Source organism: Odocoileus virginianus, chromosome 17 (genome assembly GCF_023699985.2).
Source record: "Odocoileus virginianus isolate 20LAN1187 ecotype Illinois chromosome 17, Ovbor_1.2, whole genome shotgun sequence".
In the NCBI taxonomy this organism is placed as follows: Eukaryota; Metazoa; Chordata; class Mammalia; order Artiodactyla; family Cervidae; genus Odocoileus; species Odocoileus virginianus.
This window is the reverse complement of record NC_069690.1, coordinates 38424870-38447632: the sequence shown is the minus strand read 5'-3', so window position 1 is coordinate 38447632 and position 22763 is coordinate 38424870. Positions and strand designations below refer to the sequence as shown.

General features: G+C 39.1%; 1 protein-coding gene across 3 annotated transcripts in view; it reads left to right on the top strand.

The window, feature by feature from the left end:
• IKZF3 (IKAROS family zinc finger 3) overlaps positions 1-22763 on the top strand; it is a 90436-nt gene that overhangs the window by 14041 nt on the left and 53632 nt on the right. For 2 of the 3 annotated variants that reach the window (XM_020898190.2, XM_020898192.2), the window contains exons 2-3: positions 7626-7679; positions 9677-9778. In XM_020898190.2, the coding sequence (XP_020753849.1) occupies positions 7626-7679; positions 9677-9778 (156 nt within the window). The remainder of the gene's footprint in view (positions 1-7625; positions 7680-9676; positions 9779-22763) is intronic. The other variant, XM_070479409.1, reaches the window with a different exon arrangement.

Here is a 22763-nt window from a genome sequence, read left to right as displayed (position 1 = left end):
GCTTCTAAATGAGGTAAGGAAAATGATTTTATCTAATGATACAAAAATTCTAATGTACATGCTGAGTTTATTTTGTATGCACATATATAAGTACTTTATATTTGGTTGCACTGGGTCTCTGTTGCTTTTGCTCAGCTAATCTCTACTTATGGTGAGTGGGGGACTACTCTTGGTTGTGGTGTGTGGGCTTCTCATTGTGGTGGCTTCTCTTGTTGCGGAGCACAAGCTCAGTAGTGGCTCATGGGCCCTAGGGTGTGGGTTCAGTAGTTGTGCCACATGGACTTAGTTGCTCCACATCATGTGGAATCTTCCCAGACCAGGAATTAAACCTGTGTCCCCTGAATTGACAGGCAGATTGTTTTTCCACTGTGCCACCTGGGAAGCCCCATATAGGTACATTTAGAAATATTTTATCTGGATGTTTGGCATCATGTGGGTTTTCTTTTTTAGCCCTTTGAAGAGTCACGTTAATTTTTTAATCAGTGAAGTTTATAAAGTTCTTTGTATGAAGGTGCTGTCTATATCCTTTAGCTTTTTGATTACTGAATTAATAGAAAGTGCTTTCCCCTGAAATTCCAGTTGCAGGAGTTTAGAAAACATTGATAGAATATGATCATTGTTAAGCTGTTTCCTAGTATAATTTCTTTAGAATTTTCATTGATTTAATTTTTACACATGGTTTCTTTCCTGACCCAAAGTTTTAATGTTTGCTTTAAATAAACAACTTTGCAGTGACTGGTATCCCAAGCAGCAATGAGATATTCTAAAATCGAGAGCTGTGCTCTTCAGTAGAACTTTTTACGGGGATGGAAATATTCTTTGTCTGTGTTCTCCAATATGAAAGACCCTTAGTTACATGTTCTGTTGAGTACTTGAAATGTAGTTGGGTATCTGAGAAACTAAATTTTTAACTTTAATTAACTTAAATTTAAACTAAAATTGGCACGTGTAGCTAGTGGCTATTGTATTGGACAGTGCAGTATTAGTGTTAGTATTAATAGTAGATTTGACCAGGTCTTGGCAAACTTTTTCTAGAAGGTTACCAGATAGTGAATGTTTTTGGCTTTGCAAGTCATAGAGTCTCTGTTGCAAGTTCTCAACTCTACTCTTGGAATACAGGAGCAGCCATAGGCAACATGGATCTGGCTGTGCTCCAATAAAACTTTATTTATGAGCACTGATGTTAGAATTCTACACAACTTTCAAGTTGCATGAAATGCATCTTTCTGATTTTTTTCAACCATTAAAAAATGTAAAACTCATTCTTAGTTCACAAGTCATACAAAAACAGGTGATAAGCTGTAGTTTGTAGAACCTTGACCGAGAGTATTTATAAGTAGCAAAGATAGAGATGTAAAAGTTCATGTATTAATTTAACAAATATTTATTGAGAGGCTGTCACAATGGGTCCTATTTTGAGAGCGGAAAATATAGCAAAAAGCAATAAAAATTACAGTCAACATCCATGTTTTCATTAAGTTTACGTTCTGGTGGGGTGGGGAGGAGACATTTTAAAAGTGAACAAATAGGGACTTCCCTGGTGGTGCAGTAGCTAAGACTCAGTGGTCCCAACGCAGGGGGCCTGGGTTCAATCCCTGGTCAGGGAACTAGATCCTACCTGCCACAACTGAGAGTTCACATGTCATAACTAAAGATCCTGCATGCTGCAATGAAGATCAAAGGTTCTGCATGTCACAGCTAAGAGCTGACACAGCCAAATGAATAAATACTTAAAAAAAAATGAATAAATATACATCAGGTGGTGAAAATGAAGAAATTGTATGAAGAAAATTTTGTAAAGTGAGAGAAAAAAGTGACAATGAAGGGTGACATCTTATTATAGAGTAGTTAGGTAAAGCTGGTTTGATAAGGTGACTTTTGAGCACACACCTGAATGAAGAAAGGAGGTAGGGCAGGTAGCTATCTGAGAGAAGAGCATTTTGGTCAGAGGGAAGAGTAAAAGCAAAAGTCCTGAGGCAGGAACATGCTTTACCCAACTCAAATGATAGGAGAGATGTAGAAAATTGACAGGAATTATATTTCAACAGAATTAATCCACTTTGGAATTCTTCCATCATTTGCACCATATATATTAATATCAGTAAAGGGAATTCATATTTTTGTCAAAAGAAGTATAGGGACCTTTCCTTCTTAGCTTTCTAGAGCACTTTTTTTTTTTGAAAAATAGTTTAAAACTATGTTGACTGCCAACATATTAAAAATACCCAAGTGGACCCCACCATGGAAATTTTTGGAAGTCTTTTTTGGACTGAAGTATGAAGGAATTACAAAATTATCCATTAAAAACTGTAAAACTTTTGCTGCACTTATAAATATTTAATAGGTTTCTGGTCTTCAGATGGGAATTCCTTTATTATCTATTCACTACTAGACTTCACATTTTTATAAAGATGTTTACATTCAAGAAGAGAAAATGCACTTCAGTCTGCTTTATTCCTGTATTTTAAGTATTTTTTAGCACCTAAGAAGAACATCCATGTAGCCTGATTTTAGATGGTTTTCTTTTTTCTTTTTGGCTGTGCCACAGCATCTGGGATCTTAGTTCCCTGACCAAGGATTGAACCTGTGTCCCCAGCAGTGGAAACATGAGTCTTAACCACTGGACTTCCAGGGAAGTCTTAGATGGTTTAAATATTTTGAAAACTCAGATAGTCAAATCTCCTTTTTCTCTTGGAAACTGTACTCAGTTCCTTCTGGTGTCATTTACACCACACAAAGGCTGCTTGAAAAAGTATTGAGAGCTATTTAAATGTCACTGTCAGAGAGTTTAAAAGGCTCAGGGGACTAGGACCTTTTTTCTTTAGGTCACCAAATCAAAAGCCATCTTGCTCTGTAATAACTAAAAGGTGTTTTCACATGAAGATTGTTCGTGTGAAACGTTTGAGCTACTTTTCTTTCTTTTTTTTTTGTTCAGAATCCCTTTAGTGTGCAGTTAAAAGTTTCACAGTTAGCTGAAAAAAGGAAAAAAAAAAGCTTTAAAAAAACTCCCACTATCAAACTTACAGAAAAGTTGCAATACAGTACAAAAAACTATTTTTTTTTTCCGGAAATTTTGAGATTAAGTTGCTGACATAAAGCCCTATCCACCCTTGACTACTTTAGTGTGTGTTCTACCTTCTCCTACATAACCAGGAAATAACTATCAAAATCAGGAAATTAACACTGATACATTACTACAATTTAATCCTCAGACCCCACTCAGATTTCTCCAGTAGCTTCTATAATGCCCTTTACCTCAGGAGAATTCGGCTCAGAATCACATATGCATTTAGTTGTCACGTCTCTTCCCTGTCCTTCAGTCTGGAGTAGTTCCTCAGTTGGTCATGACTTTGACACTTTTGAGAATTACAAGCCAGTAATTTTGTAAATTGTCCCTCAGTTAGAGTTAGTTTTCTCATGGTTAGATTTAGATTGTGCATGTCTGGCAGGTATATCACAGAGGTGAAGCTGTGTTCTTTTCATTATCAGTAGACACACAATTTTCATTTGTCCCATTACCAATAATGATTACTCAGTACAGTGGTGTCTACAAGGTTCTTCACTATATAGTTTCTCTTTTCATCTTTGTAATAATATTTTGAGAAGAAGCATTTTGAAACTATGTAAATTTTCCATTTGTTACTGGACTTTAAATTTATCAACTACTTATTAATGTCAATATGGACACATGAATTTATGTTTTTTAATAGGTTATAATCCAATACTATCATTGTAATTTTGATGCTCCCTTGTCTCAGATTTGGCAAGTGGGAACCCCTTCAAAATAATTTCCATATCCTTTTAATGTATGCTCTTGTTTCTGTGAGCACTTCCTTGCTTTCTGACACAACAAAATGTTTCAGTCTCATTTGTACTTTCCCTCCCCCAGTGCTGGAGTCAGCCATTTCTCCAAGGAATATGGTTTCTATGAGTTGAGAATGATACTTCGAAGTTAATATCCGTATCTTGAAAGCTGTTGTGGTGTCTCTGCTCCCAGGGGCTCTCAGTGGACAGAGCTAGAGACCATGTGTGTTATACCATACATATACACACATTTCCATCTATATTTTGTATCAATTTATATATAGTAGAAGCCATGTGTTCCTGCCAGTACTTCCATTTCCAATATAGGACCACAGGTTTCCATGTTTATAACTCTCTTCTCTGACAGAGAAAAACCTGGGTCTCATGGTCCTCATTATATTTTTCTGACTTGATCAATCCTTCTTTGTATAAACAGTCATTCACTGCCACTGCCATTTCCTCTTCAGTGAAGATTCTTACCTTGCCCCATTTGGTTTCTGACATCCTGTACTGCAGGCACTGATCTACGTGGATACGCTTTTCAACTATTGCAGTCTGACGGGCTTCCCAGATAGCTCAACTGGTAAAAAATCTACCTGCAATGCAGGAAACCTGGTTCGATTCCTGGGTCAGAAAGATCCCCTGACAAAGGGATAGGCTAACCATTCCAGTATTCTGGGGCTTCCCTGGTGGCTCAGACGGTAAAGAATCTGCCTGCAATGCAGGAGACCTGGGTTGGAAAGATCCCCTGGAGGAGGGCATGGCAATCCACTCCAGTATTCTTGCCTGGAGAATCCCCATGGGCAGAAGAGCCTGGTGGGCTGCAGTCTGTGGGGTCGCAGAGTCAGACACAACTGAGCAACTAAGCAGAGCTGCCCTTAATGTGTGGATGCCCTCTTCATCCCAGTCAAGTTCTGACACTTTGCCTTGGGTACCTCCAGAGAAACTCCTCACTCCATTTGGGCTCTTTGGCGCCCCCACTGTCCCTATGTGGGTGCCTTGCTCACCCTGTCTACTCCCTGAAATGAGGGCACCCCCAGGCATAGATGGCCTCTTCTCTATGCTCAGGCTCTGACTCCTCGTGCTAGGTCATCCCTTACTTGGATACTTTCTTCATCACTCCAGCCCAGGTAATTCTCCTGCCCTTCTCATCCTGCTTAGGCTCTAACTTGCCAATCTGTCTGCTCTTCATGTAGAATCCCTCCTCATCTCACGCTAAATGTGCACCCCACACAGGCGCACTTTTCATACTGGTTGGTCTCCAACAGCCTACCCTGGCCTGTCCCTATTCCTTGTATGGACGTTTCTTTCACCCATCTTGGGTTTTAACACTACATGTTAGGCTGCCCCTTTGCTTATTTTACAAAAGGCTTCCCTGGTGGCTCAGTTGGTAAAGAATCTGTCTGCAGTGCAAGAGACCTGGGTTCAATCCCTGGCTAGGAAGATCCCCTCAAGTAGGAAAGAAACCCACTCCAGTATTCTTGCCTGAAGAATTCCATGGACACAGGAGCCTAGTGAGCTACAGTCCATGGGGTTGTAAAGAGTCGGCCATGACTGACTGACTGACTAATGCTTGCTTATTTTAAAAGTATTTGTATTCTTCCTGCACTTAGGCTTTGCTGCTAACATCTAATGGGTGGTGTGTTAAACTTTTAATATTAGGATAGAATGTAAGTGCAGTGACTGTATTTTTCAAAACAAAAATTGAAATACGTGTGAAATATAGATTATTTGAAATCAGTGGTATCTGGAGCAGTTATGGGTATGTGATCCCAAATGACCATTGAAATAAAGAACAAATGGAGAATTCTAGTAGTAGAGGAGGTTGGTCCTGTTGAACCAACCTTCCAGCAGATAACAGTTATAGTTCTGGACAAAATATGAAAAATCTATTACCTGCAGGCATTGGAAAATAATCAAAACCAACCTGTCTTTAAGGTTGTTTCGCTTAAAGGCAGGTCCCAGTTTTAGCATCTGGGTGACCAAAACTTGAATTATAATCCACAGTTTTACTGGTTTAAAAAACATAGCAATCACAAGCAATCATAGGAAACAAACGGGGAAATCCTGGAGTGGAGAGGGTAGAGAGGGCCTTTTGTGTATAAATGCTCTAGCTGGACCAAATCTTTAGCTAATCCTTGAACTATACTTGTATGGGTCACACCCTTCGCGGTCCATCTGAGGTGAAAGTAACTGAACGGAGATTTACGCTTCTGCAAGAGTGACCAACTTGTGCCAGTTTTCCTGAGGCTGTGAAAGTTCTGTAGTCTTGGAAAACCTTCAATCCCTGGTATACTGGGACAACTGATTACCCTAGATGCTTCCCCCCACAAATGAAACAGAATATGAGTTTAACTACATGCTTTAAAAAGTAAAATAAAGAAAATCTCCTATATCCTTCAAAGGAACATAACAGACTCCAGAAATTCTGTAACATATCTTTATAATTTTCAGGGTACAATCCAGAATTCTTAGGTTATTTGAATAAGCAGGAAAATGTGACCCATACTCAAGAGAAAAGGAAGTCATAGGTGACTAACCCCAAAATGATATAGATATTAGAATTGGAGGACAAGGTTCTTAAACAAGTGTGGTAATTATACTCAGATGTAAAGGAAAATGTGCTTGTAATGAATTAACAAATAGGAAATCTAGCAGAGAGACTCTGTGTAGTGTGCTCAGTCACACAATCGTGTCCGACTTTTTGCGACCCCATGGACTGTAGCCCACAAGGCTTCTCTGTCCATGGGATTCTCCAGGCAAGACTACTGGAGTGGGTTGCCATTTCCTACTCGATTAGAGAGAGACTATAAAAAAGATCAAAGTAGAATTCTAGAACTAAAAATGACAGTATCTGAAACATAAAACTCACTGGATAGGCTTGATAGCACATTAAGATGACAGAAGAAAGGATAATGAAGATTCATTGAAATGAAGGAAGATTCATGAAAGTATTCAATGTGAGCAACAGAGAAAAGAACTTTAAGGGGAAAAGAACAGGCCCTCAAGAAAATGTAGGAATATGAAAAAATCTAACATGCATGTAGATGAAGTCCTTGAATAAAAAGGGGAAAAGAATGGAGGAAAAAAAGAATTTGAAGAAATAATAGCTGAAAAATTATCAGGTTTGGTGAAAAACACAATCTTACAGATAAGGAGTTCAGTGGACCGATGTGAGATAAATGCAGATAAAATCACACCTAGGCATATAGCAGTTAAACTGCTAAAAACTAAGGAGAAAATCTTCAAAGCATTCGTAGAAAAAGAATATAGAAAGGAAAATAATGATAGAAAATTTTCTTCTCGTCAAAAACAATAGAGGATAAGAAGATAGTGGAATGCCATCTTTAAAGTGACAGAAGAAAACTGTCAACCCATAATTCTATGTCAAGTAAAAATATCTTTTAAAATTTAAGGCAAAATAAAGATATTTCCAAATAAATGGAAAGTTGAGAAAAGTAGTCATTCATACAGTTGCATTAGTAGATATGCTGAAGAAAGATCTTTAGACTGAAGCGAGACAATACCAGATAGGAACTCAGGTCTTTATGACAAAATAAAAAGAACCAGAATAAATGCAGAATAGTAATTTTTTCCTCTTAATCTCTTTAAAATATAATTTCTGCATGGATTCTTTTATTCTCCTTGAGACACTTTTTAGGAAGGATGTAGAGAATAGTCCTGCTCTGAAGAGGAAATCAGCAACTAAGTCTTCCAATAAGGATAAGGATAAGTCTTATCCTTATTAAATTTAGAATGCTCAAATCTGAAAAAAAAAATTTACTCTAAAAAGCTAATATTTATAATCCTTTTCGTTTCAGACATAAAACCAAATGTGGAACTGAAGAGCACTCAAGAGCCGTCTGTGCCCACAGGTAACAACATCAGGTCTTTCCTCTCTAAAAATATACCTTTACTGAATAGTTCAAATGAAGAGGAGTATTCTGACTGCAATAAAAATGCTATGGAAATGTGTTGTGGAAAAAATGAAGTTGTGTCTTCCTGATAAAAAAAATAATGCAGCTGTTTAGATCATATAAGTTATTTGACATCACAGTGCCAAACCACCCCATCCAATGTTTTTTTATTTTTTATTTTTTCACTGTTTTTTTTACTTTTCTTTAAAAATTTTTTCAGCTGACTCATTTGAATTAAGACAGCTTTTGTTGAACAATATCACAGCTTATAAAACTTGTGCTTTTCACTCAGGAACAGTGGTCAGCAAACTTTTTTTGTAAAGAGCCGGAGAATAAATATTTATTTGTGGGCCGTATATGGTCTCTGTTGTATATTCTTTATATTTTTTACAATCTTTAAAACTGTAAAACCATTCTTACCTCCTGGGTCTATATATTGATAAAAACAGGGCATGGCTAGATTTGGCCTTAGGCCATGGTTTGCTGACCCTTGCTCCATAATAAACTATAAAAACTTAAAATAATCTATTTCCTAAAAATAAATTCTGTGTTTTCTCTAATGATATACTCACTTTGTTTGAATCAAAGCTTTTGCTATATTACAAAATTTATCACACAGGTGTCTTTATTTTACTCTAAGTTTGTAACCTTATGTTTTAATTGAACATGTACCTCATATCAGTTGTTCAGACGTGCACTGTATATCTATCATTTCAGTCCTGAGAAAAGAAAACTATTGTTTAGAGCAGTGTCTTAGTGTCTAAGAGTATATGATATGCAGAAATGAGAAACTTGACCTGAATCCATGGCGACTACATTTTCAGGACCTCTTAGTCATGTATCTTATGTGATATGTTTCCATTTTACTCCTGTATTCCAGTAAAATGTCCTGTCCCACATGTTCAGTCATGCTTGCAGCAGAAAGGAAGCCACTGCAGTTTCCATCTCCTCTCCTATCTCAACCCCTCCTTAGTGCTGCAGGATTCAGTGTTTTTGACTATTTGTTGCATGTAGTAGGTCCTCAGCAAATTTTTTTTGAATATTGGGAAGGAGTTGGATGGCAAGTGGGTCTTTTCTGTTCATTTCTTTTGTTATCATTTTTTTATTAAACTACCGTGCTTATATGTGAAAAAATTCCAGCTATGTTATGCCTTATTCCTTACTTCTGTTATTATCGATATTTATTGTAAAAAATTGTGTTTTTGTTAAACTTAATTATTAGCAAGTTTGTTGTTAATTTAACCATGCTTTTATCATATCTACTGCCTTTTACTTAGGAACTCCCATAGCACTTTGTATTTCCCTTAATCTCTTGTCCAAGTCTACATTTTAGACTTATCTCTTGTCTGAATCTTGCATTGTATTTGTGGGTTTGTTTTATCTACATCTGTAAATTTTCAGCTCTTTGAATACAGGAATTATGACCTATTCATATCTGTAGCCTTGTCAACATTTAGTAAATGTTTGAAGAAATAAAAGAATTTGGGGGCCAATATGCTTTCCACAAAATCATATTTATAATGTGAACAGAAAGGGAAAATACAATTTGGTATACAGAAGCTTATAGGCTTCCTCTCAGGAAAGCATCTTTCCCACATTGAGTTTTGCCAGTAGTCTCAGGCTCAATATTTCTCATCACTATATGTTAATATTCTTAGTCTTAACATCTTACTCAATATCCTGAAATACACCAAAGAAGAGAGAATTTCTATCCAGAAGGAACCTGAGTGGAATTTAAAGTGAAAGAACTATTCAAGAAAATGATGTCTAATTGAAAGGCAAATAAACCTTGGGCATATTTCTAAAATTTCATATATATCTTGCTTGGGTATATGTGAAAGGATATTGTTTATCACTTAGGGATTGGATGAAGCTGAAATGGGAGGCTTACTTAATACAGGTTTATAAAAATCCTTATAAGTTACTTCATAGTTAAAATTCTTTTTATCTCCTAGAAGGTTCAGAGCTTTTGAATGACTACGATTTAACCAAAGCTCATGAAACAGAAAATGTGGATGGTACAGAAGGCCCAGCCAATGAGGATGAAGACATAGGAGGTGAGCCATAGTGTACAGACCAGAACTAAAGAGATGGTTGAGGCTCAGTATGGAGAAGAAATCAAGAAAACTTATATATGTGGATTGAATTGGGAGGAATTCAGTTTTATTCACTTTACAAATATTTGCATTTAATAATTTGCTGTAGGATATCAGCAGATTTTGAGAAGTTAAGGTGTTTATTCAGTGTTCAAGCTATAGTAACTTCATTTTTAAATTTTTAAAAATTACTTTTATTGGGGTATAACAGCAAAAGAGACACAGATGTAAAGAACAGACTTTTGGACTCTGTGGGAGCAGGCGAGGGTGGGATGATTTGAGAGAATAGCATTGAAAAATGTATATTATGTGTGAAATAGATAACCAGATTCGATGCATGAGACAGGGTGCTCAGGGCTGGTGCACTGGGATGACCCTGAGGGATGGGATGGGGAGGGAGGCAGGAGGGAGGGTCAGGATGGGGAACACATGTACACCCATGGCTGACTCATGTGAATGTATGGCAAAACCCACCACAATATTGTAAAGTAATTAGCCTCCAATTAAAATAAATTAAAAAAAAGAAAAAAAACTACTTTTATTGGGGTATAGTTAATTTACAATGTTGTGTTAGTTTCTGCTGTACAGCAAAGTGAATCAGTTAAATATAAATATATATCTGCTCTTTTAGATTCTTTTCCCATATAAGTCATTGCAGAGTATTTAGTAGAGCTCCCTGTGCTAACAGTAGGTTCTTATTAGTTATCTATTTTATATATAGTAGTGTGCATATGTAAATCTCAATCTCCCAATTTATCCCTCCCCTCCTTCCCCCTCAGTAACCATAAGTTTGTTTTCTATGTTTGTGACTCTATTTCTGATTTGTAAATAAATTCATTTGTAACATTTTTAAGATTCCACATGTAAGTGATATCATATGATATTTGTCTTTCTATCTGACTTATTTCACTCAGTATGACAATCTCCAGGTCCATCCATGTTGTTGCAAATGACATTATATCATTCCTTTTCATGGCTGAGTAATATTCCATTGTATATATGCACCATATCTTCTTTATTCATTCATCTGTGATGGTCATTTAGCTTGCTTCCATGTCCTGACTATTGTAAATAGTGCTGCAATGAACTTTGGGTTTCGTATATCTTTACAGTTTATGGTTTTCTCTGAGTATATGCCCGGGAATGAGATTGCTATATCATATGGTAGCTATATTTTTTGTTTTTTTTGAGGAACTTCCTTACTCTTTTCCATAGTGACTGTACCAATTTATATTCCCACCAATAGTGTAAGAGGTATCCCTTTTTTCCACACCCTCTCTAGCATTTATTGTTTGTAGGTTTTTTGATAATGGCCATTATGACCAGTGTGAGGTGGTACCTTATTGTAGTTTTGATTTGCATTTCTCTAATAATCAGTGATGTTGAGCATCTCTTCATGTGCTTTTTTGGTCATCTATATGTCTTCTTTGGAGAAATGTCTACTTAGATCTTTAGCCCTTATTTTGATTGAATTAATTGCTTTTTTGATATTGAGCTGCATGAGCTTTTTGTATATATTGGAGATTAATCTCTTGTTGGTCACTTTGCAAATACTTTTCCCATTCTGTTGGTTGTCTTTTCATATTTCATTTTTTAAAATAACATGTTTATTTTACTCTTTTCTGTTATTAAAGTAATACATGTTCATGATAGAAAGTTTGTCTAGAATGTTTTCCACTAGTTCTCTAGATACCAACTAGTCATCCAACAATTCAATTCAATTCTTATGCTAATTTATAGAATTATCACAGAACTCATAGAACTCAGTCCCACAAGACTGCCCTCACTCAGACTTCAGTTGAAAGTTCTAGGTCCCCAGGTTACCTGCCCTTCTGTCCAACTTGACTACAAATTTAGGATTTCCCACACCACCCTCCCTTCAGGTTTGATCCTTTGCTAGAATGACTCACAGAACTTAGGAAAACACTTTACATACTATTACTGGTTTATCATAAAGAACACAACTCAGGAATAGCCAAATGGAAGAGGTACATAGGGCAAGCTATGGGGAGGGGAGTGCAAAGCTTCCATGCCCTCTCTAGGCAAACCACCCTCTCAACAGCTTGATGTCATCACCAGACACTCTCTGAATCTTACAGTTCAAAAGCATTATAGAGCTCAATCTCCAGTTCCCTTCCTGGAGGTTGGTGGGTGACGTTGAAAGTTCCAGTCCTCTAATCACTTGGTGTTTCTGGTGACCAACCCATCCTTAGGCTATTTAGGGGCTGCAACCTAAGTTACTTCAGTAGCATAAACTCAGGTGTTATTGAAAGGGGCTTGTTATGAATAACAAAAGACATTCTTATCACTCAGGGAATTCCAAGGGTTTTAGGAACTTCAAATAGATGGGAAACAATGGAAACAGTGAGAGAATTTATTTGGGGGGGCTCCAAAATCACTGCAGATGGTGACTGCAGCCATGAAATTAAAAGACGCTTGCTCCTTGAAAGAAAAGTTATGACCAACCTAGACTGCCTACTAAAAAACAGAGACGTTACTTTGCCAACAAAGGTCCATCTAGTCAAAGCTATGGTTTTCCAATAGTCATGTACAGATGTGATAGTTGGACTATAAAGAAAGCTGAGCACGGAAGAATTGATGCTTTTGAACTGTGGTAATGGAGAAGGCTCTTGAGAGTCCCTTGGACAGCTAGGAGATCCAACCAACCCATCCTAAAGAAAATCAGTCCTGAATATTTATTAGAAGGACTGATGCTGAAGCTGAAATTCCAATACTTTGGCCACCTGATGGGAAGAATTGACTCATTTGAAAAGACCCTGATGCTGGGAAAGATTGAAGGCAGGAGGAGAAGGGGATGACAGAGAATGAGATGGTTGGATAGCATCACCGACTCAATGGACATGAGTTTGAGTAAACTCTGGGAGTTGGTGATGGACAGGGAGGCCTGGTGTGCCGCAGTCCAGGGGTCCCAAAGAGACAGACACGACTGAGTGACTTAACTCAACTGAACTAGGAACTTCATATCAGGAACCTGGGACAAAGACCAAATGTATATTTTGTCACCCTCACTAATCTCTTATAGCAAAAGCATCATATAAGTCGAAAGATACTGGTACATCACTAGAGTCACATTCAGTCATTAATTAGTCTAGTCCATCATCATATCGTATGAAAATGTCTTCAAGGGTGAGACCACTCAGATTTGTGTGCTTCCATTTGGTCTTGTCAAGTCCCAAAGGCACAAGTAGTCTCAGCAATACATGGTTTCATCTTTTCAAGCATCTGGTGTAATTGAAATTAGCTAAAGTGAAAGTTGCTCAGTTGAATCCGACTCTTTGTGACCCCATGGTCTATAGCCTCCCAGGCTCCTCTCTCCATGGAATTCTCCAGGCTAGAATACTGGAGTGAGTTACCTTCTCCAGGGGATCTTCCCAACCCAGGTATTGAAACCAGCTCTCCCGCATTGCAGGCGGATTCTTTACCTTCTGAGCCATCAGGGAAGCCCACAATTGAGCTAAAAGATAGTAGTATTCCCTTGCTCTGAGCCTCTGTTGAGATTGTAATATGATATTAGATTTCCTTCGTTTGCATAGCCCATTGATTCATTCTTTTACCCTGAACTACTGTTCTTCCTTCTCTCCATTTATTTATACCTAAACTTTTCCACATTTGGAAGGAACTTTAGATTTAGCAACTGTGCTGTTCTAGATTTCAGGCAACATACTAGTGTAGTAAGTGCCTCCCCTTCAGTTCATTTCTATTCATATAGGGTAGAATTACTTAGCTGCATGACTACTGGGCTATTTTTTTTTTCTTTACCACCAGGCAATAGCTACTTTCAAGTGTTAACCTTGATTTTGTCAAATAGAATGAAGGCACTACCTGCCCTGCCAGGCCTTTAGGAATTCTGACATAAAGGTGTAAAACTATAGTTACAATTTCTTGCCTAGAAATCATCCCTGTTTCTGGCACTTGTAGTCGTATCCCTGGTCCTGTGACCACAGGGCATCAGACTGGAAAGAGAAAGTTGAGGTATATGGAGAAGAAAACAAAAAGTATATTTATCATGCCAAGGTCCTCTCTCCTTGGAAAGAATCATATAGTCAGACCATCATCTTTCTCTCATGAAAAAAATTGTATAGTCATACCAGCAGCCTCTCACCACCCTCTCTTCCCCTGAAAAACAGAGGAATCCATCTAGTGGGAACAATGCTGCCTTAGATCCTATTATGTTGAGTGGTTTTTTTTAATGTTTTAATTTATTAAAATTTTTTTTTGTTGTGGTAAAAGTTGCATAATGTAAAACATACTACTTTAACCATATTTAATTATACAGTTTAGTAGCACCAAGTGCATTCACATTGTTGTGCAACTCTCACCATCATCCACCTCCTGAATTTTTTACCTTCCTAAATTGAGACTCTGTCCCCATTAAATACTAACTCCCCGTTCCCCCTCCCCACCCTCTACCCCCCAGCCCCTTCTGTCTCCCAGAGTACTATCTGACTCCATGAATTTGACTATTCTAAGTGTCTTGTGTAGATAGAATCAAATAGTATTTGTCTGCACCTGATGTATATTGGAATGCATTTTAAGGTCAACTTAAAACTTAGTATATATCCTACAAACAGATTGTACCTTCTTTTTTTTTTTTAACTCTTGAAAACACGTTAACCAACCCTTCATGCCTCCATCTCCTCCTGTTTTAAACAAGGAATATTTCAAATGCTTGTTCCAATTTTCTATGAAACTTATTCTGAGAAGAATCTCTCTGACTACTCATTATTTGGCATTATGAGCTGTAAAGTGTGTTCCTTTCTCTGATAAAATGTGATTTGATGATCCAAATGGGTTCAATATCTTCTATTCCGATTCTTTTATAGTACTTGGACTCTTGCATCTACCACCAGGTAAGCATAACTCAGTAGTGAGTCAATGTCTATTCTGTCAAAACCCATCTGTAGCCCTGCTGGGTCTACTGACAGTGGTTCAGTGTAATCCACTTGCCAGCTATGCGTGGGGTCTTCCCCCTGAGGAATCCCCCCATAGCCATCTGCAGCCTCTGTTTCTCTTGTTGGCATACTGAACCGTTCTTGTTGGCATTTTGAGCCTCAAAAAGTGCAAAAGCAATATGTCCTGATTCAGCCCTCTGCACTACTTTGGTCCCCAAATGTCTATTCACTTCATGGACCCAGGTTGCCATCTCAAGCTAATATACCACAGTACCCATGGATGACCGATCATCATCTAGTCTGGAAGGAGGTTCTTCTGTTGAACATCAACCTGTCCTACTTTAATGTACTCTCCAGTTTCCATAGTGATTTCTGCAGGGTTCTACTCCATGTGGGTATCCCTTTAATAGGCTAGATTTCTATTGCCTTCTGCCTATCAATATGGCCAGGTCATTGACCGTCTTTCATGAGTCAGGTAAAAACCAAAACATAGAGGCTTTCATTATTGTTCAATTCTTCCATCACTGCTAGGAAAGCAGCATGTAATTCATCCCACCAAACTGATTTGTTTTCAATCTTCTGATTGAAGAAGGTCTTTCAAATAGGATATTGGCTATTTACCTTGGACTGCCATCCATACATCAAGCAGACCTTTGCTGGTCAGTCAAGAGCTGTTTGGGCTTCCCAAATGGTGCTAGTGGTAAAGAATCTTATGATACAGGAGCCGTAAGAGACTTGGGTTCAATCCCTGGGTCTGGAACATCTCCTGGAGTAGGTATTGGCAGCCCACTCCAGTATTCTTGCCTGGAAAATTCCTTGAACAGAAGAGACTGGCGGGGGCTGCAAAGAGTGACACAACTGAATGACTGAACATAAGAACTGTTTATGGAGGAAAGAGACTCACAGACACAGAGAACAAATTAATGGTTGCTGGGGTTGGGGCAGGGAGAGGATGCTGGGAAGGGATAGTTTGGGATGGACCTGTATACTCTGCTATATTTGAAGTGGATAACCAACAGGGACCTACTGTATAGTGCATGGAACTCTGCTCAATGTTATGTGGCAGGTTGGATGGGAGGGGAATTTGGGGGAGAATGGATACATGTATATGTATGACTGAGTCCCTTTGCTGTCCACCTGTAACTATCACAACATTGTTAATTGGCTATACCCCAATACGAAATAAAAAGCTTTAAAAAAAAGAGCAGTTTATAGGGCACTGTCCAAGCGATGATAGAATCTGGCAGCTCCTTACACAGTTCCAAAGTCAGTCCTAGTAGAAAAGAGGCTCCCTGCTTGTATCTCCAGCTTGCATTCTCTTGTAGCATAATCCTGTGTAAGCCATTTCCATTTTCTTATGGAACTCTTCTGGACATTGCCCTCTTCATTAGAGCATTTTTCTGACACCATCTAAGATACCATGGGTATTTCAGATATTGAGATTATTGTTTGTCCTGCAGTCATTGGGGCAGTTTCAATTAATGTCTGATATAAGCCTAATACTTGCCCCTCAAGTAGAAATTCTCTATTCCATCATCGCCATAGTTGTCCCTAGGAAGCACTCCCAGATTTTTGCCATAAGCCCTAATCTGTGCTCCACATAGAACTATTGCATAGAATTTGTCCATGCCAGTGCTCCAGCTTCTCTTCTACCCTGTGTGGACTTGGGCAATCTTATTCATCCTCATTAACATTACTTGAAGGATAGATTTTCATGCCTCCTGTTCTACAAAAGAGTTCCCTGGTCAGACACAGCAACCATTCCCATAATACATTCAGGTAAAAGAGATGCAATCACTTAGGACATACCAGTTTTCCTCCAAACTTTCACCTTAATACATCAACCCTTATATTCTTTTTTAAAAAAAAAAATTGAAGTATAGTTGATATACAATGTTCTGTTAGTTTCTGGTATACAGCAAAGTGATTCAGGTGTACATGTTGTTCAGTCGCCCAGTCATGTCTGACTCTGCAACTCCGTAGACCGCAGCACGTTAGGCCTCTCTGTCCCTCGCCATCTCTCGAAGTTTGCCGAAGTTCATGTGCATTGCATTGGTGATGCCATCCAGCCATCTCATCCTCTGACGCCCTCTTCTACTTCTGCCCTGAATCTTTCCCAGCATCAGGGACTTTTCCAATGAGTCCGCTGTAAATCACATCAGATGACCAAAATACTGCAGTTTGAGCTTCAGCATCAGTCCTTCCAATAAGTATTCAGGGTTGATTTCCCTTAAGATTGACTAGTTTGATCTTGCTGTCCATGGGACTCTCAGAAGTCTTCTCCAGCACCACGCTTCGAAGGCATCAATTCTTTGGTACTCTACCTTCTTTACGGTCCAGGTCTCACAACCATATGTGACCACTGGGAAGACCATAGCCTTGACAGTATGGACCTTTGTTAGCAGAGTAATGACTGTCTAGGTTTGTCATAGCTTTCCTGTCAAGAGGCTAATGTCTTCTGATTTCATGACTGCAGTCACCATCCACAGTGATTTTAGAGCCTAAGAAGAGGACATTTGTCACTGCTTCCATCTTTCCCCCCTCTATTTGCATGAAGAAATGGGGCTGGATACCATGATCTTAGTTTTTTTAATATTTAGGTTTAAGCTGGCTCTTTCACACTCCTCCTTCACCCTCATCAAGAGGCTCTTCACTTTCTGCCATTAGAGTGGTATCATCTGCATATCTGAGATTGTTGATGTTGCTCCCACCCATCTTGATTCCAGCTTTTAACTCATCTCGCCCAGTATTTCTCATGCTGTGCTCAGCATTTAGATTAAACAAACAGGGTAACAGCAGACAGCCCTGTTGAACTCCTTTCTCAATCTTGAACCAGTCAGTTGTTCCATACAGCGTTCTAACTGTTGCTTCTTGACCCATATGCAGGTTTCTCAGGAGACAGATAAGATGGTCTGGTATTCTGGTATTCAGTTTTGCATATATATATATGTGTGTGTGTGTGTGTATATATATATATATGTATATATATGTATGTATGTATATATATATACATGCTATTTTTCATGTTCTTTTCCATTATGATTTATACAAGATATTGAATATAGTTCTCTATGACTTTGTTGTTTATCTATTTTATATATAGTAGTTTGTATCTGCTAATCCCAAATTCCTAATTTATTTCTCCCTCAGCTCTCTTCCCCTTTGGTAACCTATAAGTTTGTTTTCTAAGTCTATGAGTCTGTTTCCATTTCATAAATAAGTTCATTTGTGTCACATGTTAGATTCCACATATAAGTGATATCATATGATATTTGTCTTCTCCTGTCTGACTTACTTCACTTAGTATGGCAATCTCTAGGTCCATCCATGTTACCTCAAATGGCATTATTTCATTCTGTTTTATGTCTGAGGCTGGTGACTCAGTGGTAAAGAATCTACCTGCCCTTGCAGGAGACGTGGGTTCAATTCCTGGGTGGGGAAGATTCCCTGGAGAAGGAAATGGCGACCCACTACAGTGTTCTTGCCTGGGAAATCCCAGGGACAGAGGAGTCTGGCAGGCTACAGTCCATAAGATTGTAAAAGAGTTGGACACGGCTTAGCAACTACACAATAATAACAAATGTCCTCTTGTATATATATATATATATATATATATATATATATACACCACATTTTCTTTATACATTCATCAATTGATGGATATTTAGGTTGCTTCAGTATCTTGGCTGTTGTAGATAGTGCTGCAGTGAACACTGGAGTGCACGTATCTTTTTGAACTGTAGTTTTGTCTGGATATATGCCCAGGAGTGGGATTGCTGGATCATATGACAGCTCTATTTTTAGTTTTTTGAGGAACCTCCTTACTGTTTTCCATAGTAACTGCACCAATTTACATTCCCACCAACAGTGTTGGAGGGTTCTCTTTTCTCCACACCCTCCCCAGCATTTATTATTTGTAGACTTTTTCATTAAGGCCATTCTGATCAGTGTGAGGTGGAACCTCATTGTAGTTTTGATTTGCATTTCTCTAATAATTAGCGATTTTGAACATCTTATCATGTGCCTGTTGGCCTATTGGCATGTATGTTTTCTTTGGAGAAATGTCTATTTAGGTCTTCATCCCAATTTTTAAAATTACAACTCTAAGTTAGCCTCTTCCACAGGGGTTAATTTTACAATATTAGGTAAGGGAGATGTTTCCCAATCACACATAATATCCATTCTTATAAACCATTCAGGTAAAGGAGGCACAATTTCTCCAAATAAAACCTGTTTAAAACATCCCAATTTTCATACAAACCACCACCTTAATCCTATCAACCCTTACATTTCTATATTCTCTCATTCTAATTGAAACCCTCTTTAGGGCTCCACTAACAAGTTCAGGTACCATATTGCTTGAGGTACCCATGTCATGGAGTTCCAGAAACTTTTCTTCTCCCCTCTCCTGACTGGCAGAAGACTTTGGGTCCCTAAGTGACAGGTTGAGCTGGGGACCCTGGCTCTTTTGTTATGACAGAGATTAATCTGCCTGACTGTTGCCCTAGATGATTTCAGATCAGATTTCTCACTGCAATCTTTACCTTCTGGTTTTTACACTGAAGTGAATAGAGTAAACTTTGTTGCCATTTAGTCATTGAGTCATGTCTGACTCTTTGGGGTCCCTTTAAAGTAGGGGAACTAGCAGGGGGTCCCTTTGGTCCACCCAGCCTTCCATAAGACTGACTTTCTAGGGATAACCAGCCCTTGTTGTCGTTCAGTCGCTAAGTCGTGTCCGACTCTTTGCGACCCCATGGACTGCAGCACATCAGGCTTCCCCATCCTTCACTATCTCCGAGTTGCTCAAATTCAAGTCCATTGAGTCAGTGATGCTATCTAATCATCTCATCCTCTGCTGCCCCCTTCTCCTCCTGCCCTCAATCTTTCCCAGCATCAGGGTCTTTTCCAGTGAGTCAGCTCTTCCCATCAGGTGGCCAAGTATTGGAGCTTCAGTTTCAGCATCAGTCCTTCCAATGAATATTCAGGGCTGATTTCCTTTAGGACTGACTTGCAGTCCAAGGGACTCTCATGAGTCTTCTCCAGCACCACAATTTGAAAGCATCAATTCTTCAGCGTTCAGCCTTCTTTATGGTTCATCTCTCACTTCCGTACGTGATTACTAGAAAAACCATGGCTTTGACTATATGGATCTTTGTCAGCAAAGAGATGTCTCTTCTTTCTAGTATGCTGTCTAGGTTTGTTATAGCTTTCCTTCCAAGGAGCAAGCGTCTTTTAATTTCATGGCTGCAATCACCATCTACAATGATTTTGGAGCCCAGGAAAATAAAATCTGTCACTGCTTCCACTATTTCCCCTTCTATTTGCCATGAAGTGATGGGACAAGATGCCTTCATCCTAGTTTTTTGAATGTTGAGTTTTAAGCCAACTTTTTCCACTCTCCTCTTTGACCCTCATTGAGAGGCTCTCTAGTTCCTCTTCACTTTCGGCCATTGGAGTGGTATCATCTACATATCTGAGGTTGTTGATAATTCTCTCAGCAGTCTTGATTCCAACTTGTGCTTCATCCAGCCTGGCATTTTGCATTATGTACTCTGCATATAAGTTAAATAAGCAAGGTGACAATATACAGCCTTGTCATACTCCTTTCCCAGTTTTGAACCAGTCAGTTCTTCCATGTCTGATTCTGACTATTGCTTCTTTTTTTTTTCATTTATTTTTATTAGTTGGAGGCTAATTACTTTACAATATTGTAGTGGGTTTTGTCATACATTGACATGAATCAGCCATGGATTTACTTGTATTCCCCATCCCGATCCCCCCTCCCACCTCCCTGACTATTGCTTCTTGACTCACATACAGGTTTCTTAGGAGACAGGTGAGGTGGTCTGGTATTCCCATCTCTTTAAGAATTTTCCACAGTTTGTTGTGGTCCACACTGTCAGAGGCTTTAGTGTAGACAATGAAGCAAAAGTAGATGTTTTCTGTAATTCTCTTGCTTTTTCTATGATCCAACAGACGTTGGCAATTTGATCTCTGGTTCCTCTGCCTTTTCTAAATCTAGCTTGTACATCTGGAATTTCTTGGTTCATGAAGCCTAGCTTGAAGGATTTTGAGAATAACCTTGCTAGCATATGAAATGAGTGCAACTGTATGGTAGTTTGAACACTTTTTATCATTGCTCTTCTCTGGGACTGGAATAAAAATTGACCTTTCCCAGTCCTGTGGCCACTGCTGAGTCTTCCAAATTTGCTGACATATTGAGTGCAGCGCTTGAAGAGCATCGTCTTTTAGGATTTGGAATAGCTCAGCTGGAGTTCTTAGGGCCCACTTGACTGCACACTGCAGAATATCTGGGTCTTGGTGAGTGATCACACCATTGTGGTTATCCAAGTCGTTAAGACATTTTTTGTATAACTTTTCTGTGTATTCTTGCCATCTCTTCTTAATCTCTTCTGTTTCTGTTAGAGATAGCAAAGGACTTGGCCAGAAGCATGCTTTTCATATACAAGCCAACCAAATCCTGAGTCTGTACCCCCCAACTACTATCTCCTTATCTAAATCTCATGAACTCAACTAATATTTCCCTTGCCTGGAATCAATCCAGGGCCAAGTACCAGATAACTAGAGACCACTTGTCACAAAGCTTGCTGTAAGTATTCAAACCAACCAGTCCTTAACTGTTTATCCTGCCTGCCTTGCCTTTTCTCAGAAAGTCCAATGAAGGCTCTTAGCCTAAGATTTTCCTTGCTCTTTTCTGTATTCTGACTGGCACTGGCACTTTCCCCTGTGGCCCTGTTTGTTATGTGGTGACCCCTTCTATGGCTCATGTGAGTGTAATAAACTTCTTCTTTCCAGGCCTCATTCTCATCTCCTTCTGTGGCTGCAGTAACTTTACCATGCTATATACAACATGTGCATGCTTATGAGGTAGGAGATAGATGGGGTCCAGGTTAGACATTTACAACTGGCCTCCTGTTTGCATTTCATGGGGCAGGAAGAAGTGGGCTTCAGGCTGGATACTTACAATTAGCCTCCTGCTTGCATTTCCTAAGACAAAAGATGGGTGGGCTCTAGTTAAGGCATTGACAGTCAGCCTCCTGCTTGCCCTCCAAAATGCAAGTAACAGAAGAAACAGGGTAAATAGCCAGTCTTTGTCTCTTGTAAAAACCTTAAGATAATAGTCATGGCAAGGACAAAGAGGGGCAAAACCCCGTTTGGGTGAAAGAGTAAGGTATCTCAGCACACACACCACCACCACCGCCCCCCGCCCCCCCGCCCTGTCCCCACACTTTGGTACAACGGAGACACTACACATGCGCAGAAAGGCTCCTTGGGGTCAAAAATCAGGGGTTAATGCCAGGCCATAATGAGTCTTGCTTTTCCAAGAAGCCTTCACTTCCAGATTCATCTTGGCTAAGGGTGCTTGCACACCTCAGGGGAGAGTCCTAAGACAAATTAACTCGTGGGCTGGTGGGAGGGGACAAAAAAAGATGATTGGCTTAAGGGAAGACAAAAACCTGAAAAACTGCCCCCTTATAAAGAATTTAAACTTCCCAAAGGTGCAGTTCTCTCTGTGAGTTCACCTGTGTGCTTTTCTGCATGTACTTTCCTTTTTAATAAACTTATTGCTTTACTCTTCACCTTCTACCTCCTCACCTGAATTTGTTCTTGACTAGGCAGACAAAGACTAGGGATTCAGATCCTAAGTGCTGACACCTGTGGTCCAGTGGTTAGGACTCCCAGTCTGGGAAACAGACCTTGCTTCTAGCTGCTGCTTACTGCTACTTGCTGCAAGCTGCCACTTACTGCTGTATATGTTTGAAATCAATCAGAACACCCACTTAATCCACAGCATTTACTATGACCTGGGTAATAGGCATATTCAGTGAGTGACTGTCTTGGTTGTCATAAAGTCAGTCTCATCTGGCTTACATATGAAACATACCAGCTGCTTCATCTGGGTTGTTCTACTTGGCACTTGCAGAGGGAATTGGATGGTCCTCTTTCTCAGGGTAAGCAGACCTTATGGTGACTTTTATCCAGTCCACCAGGCTGACCATTTCCTCATGGAA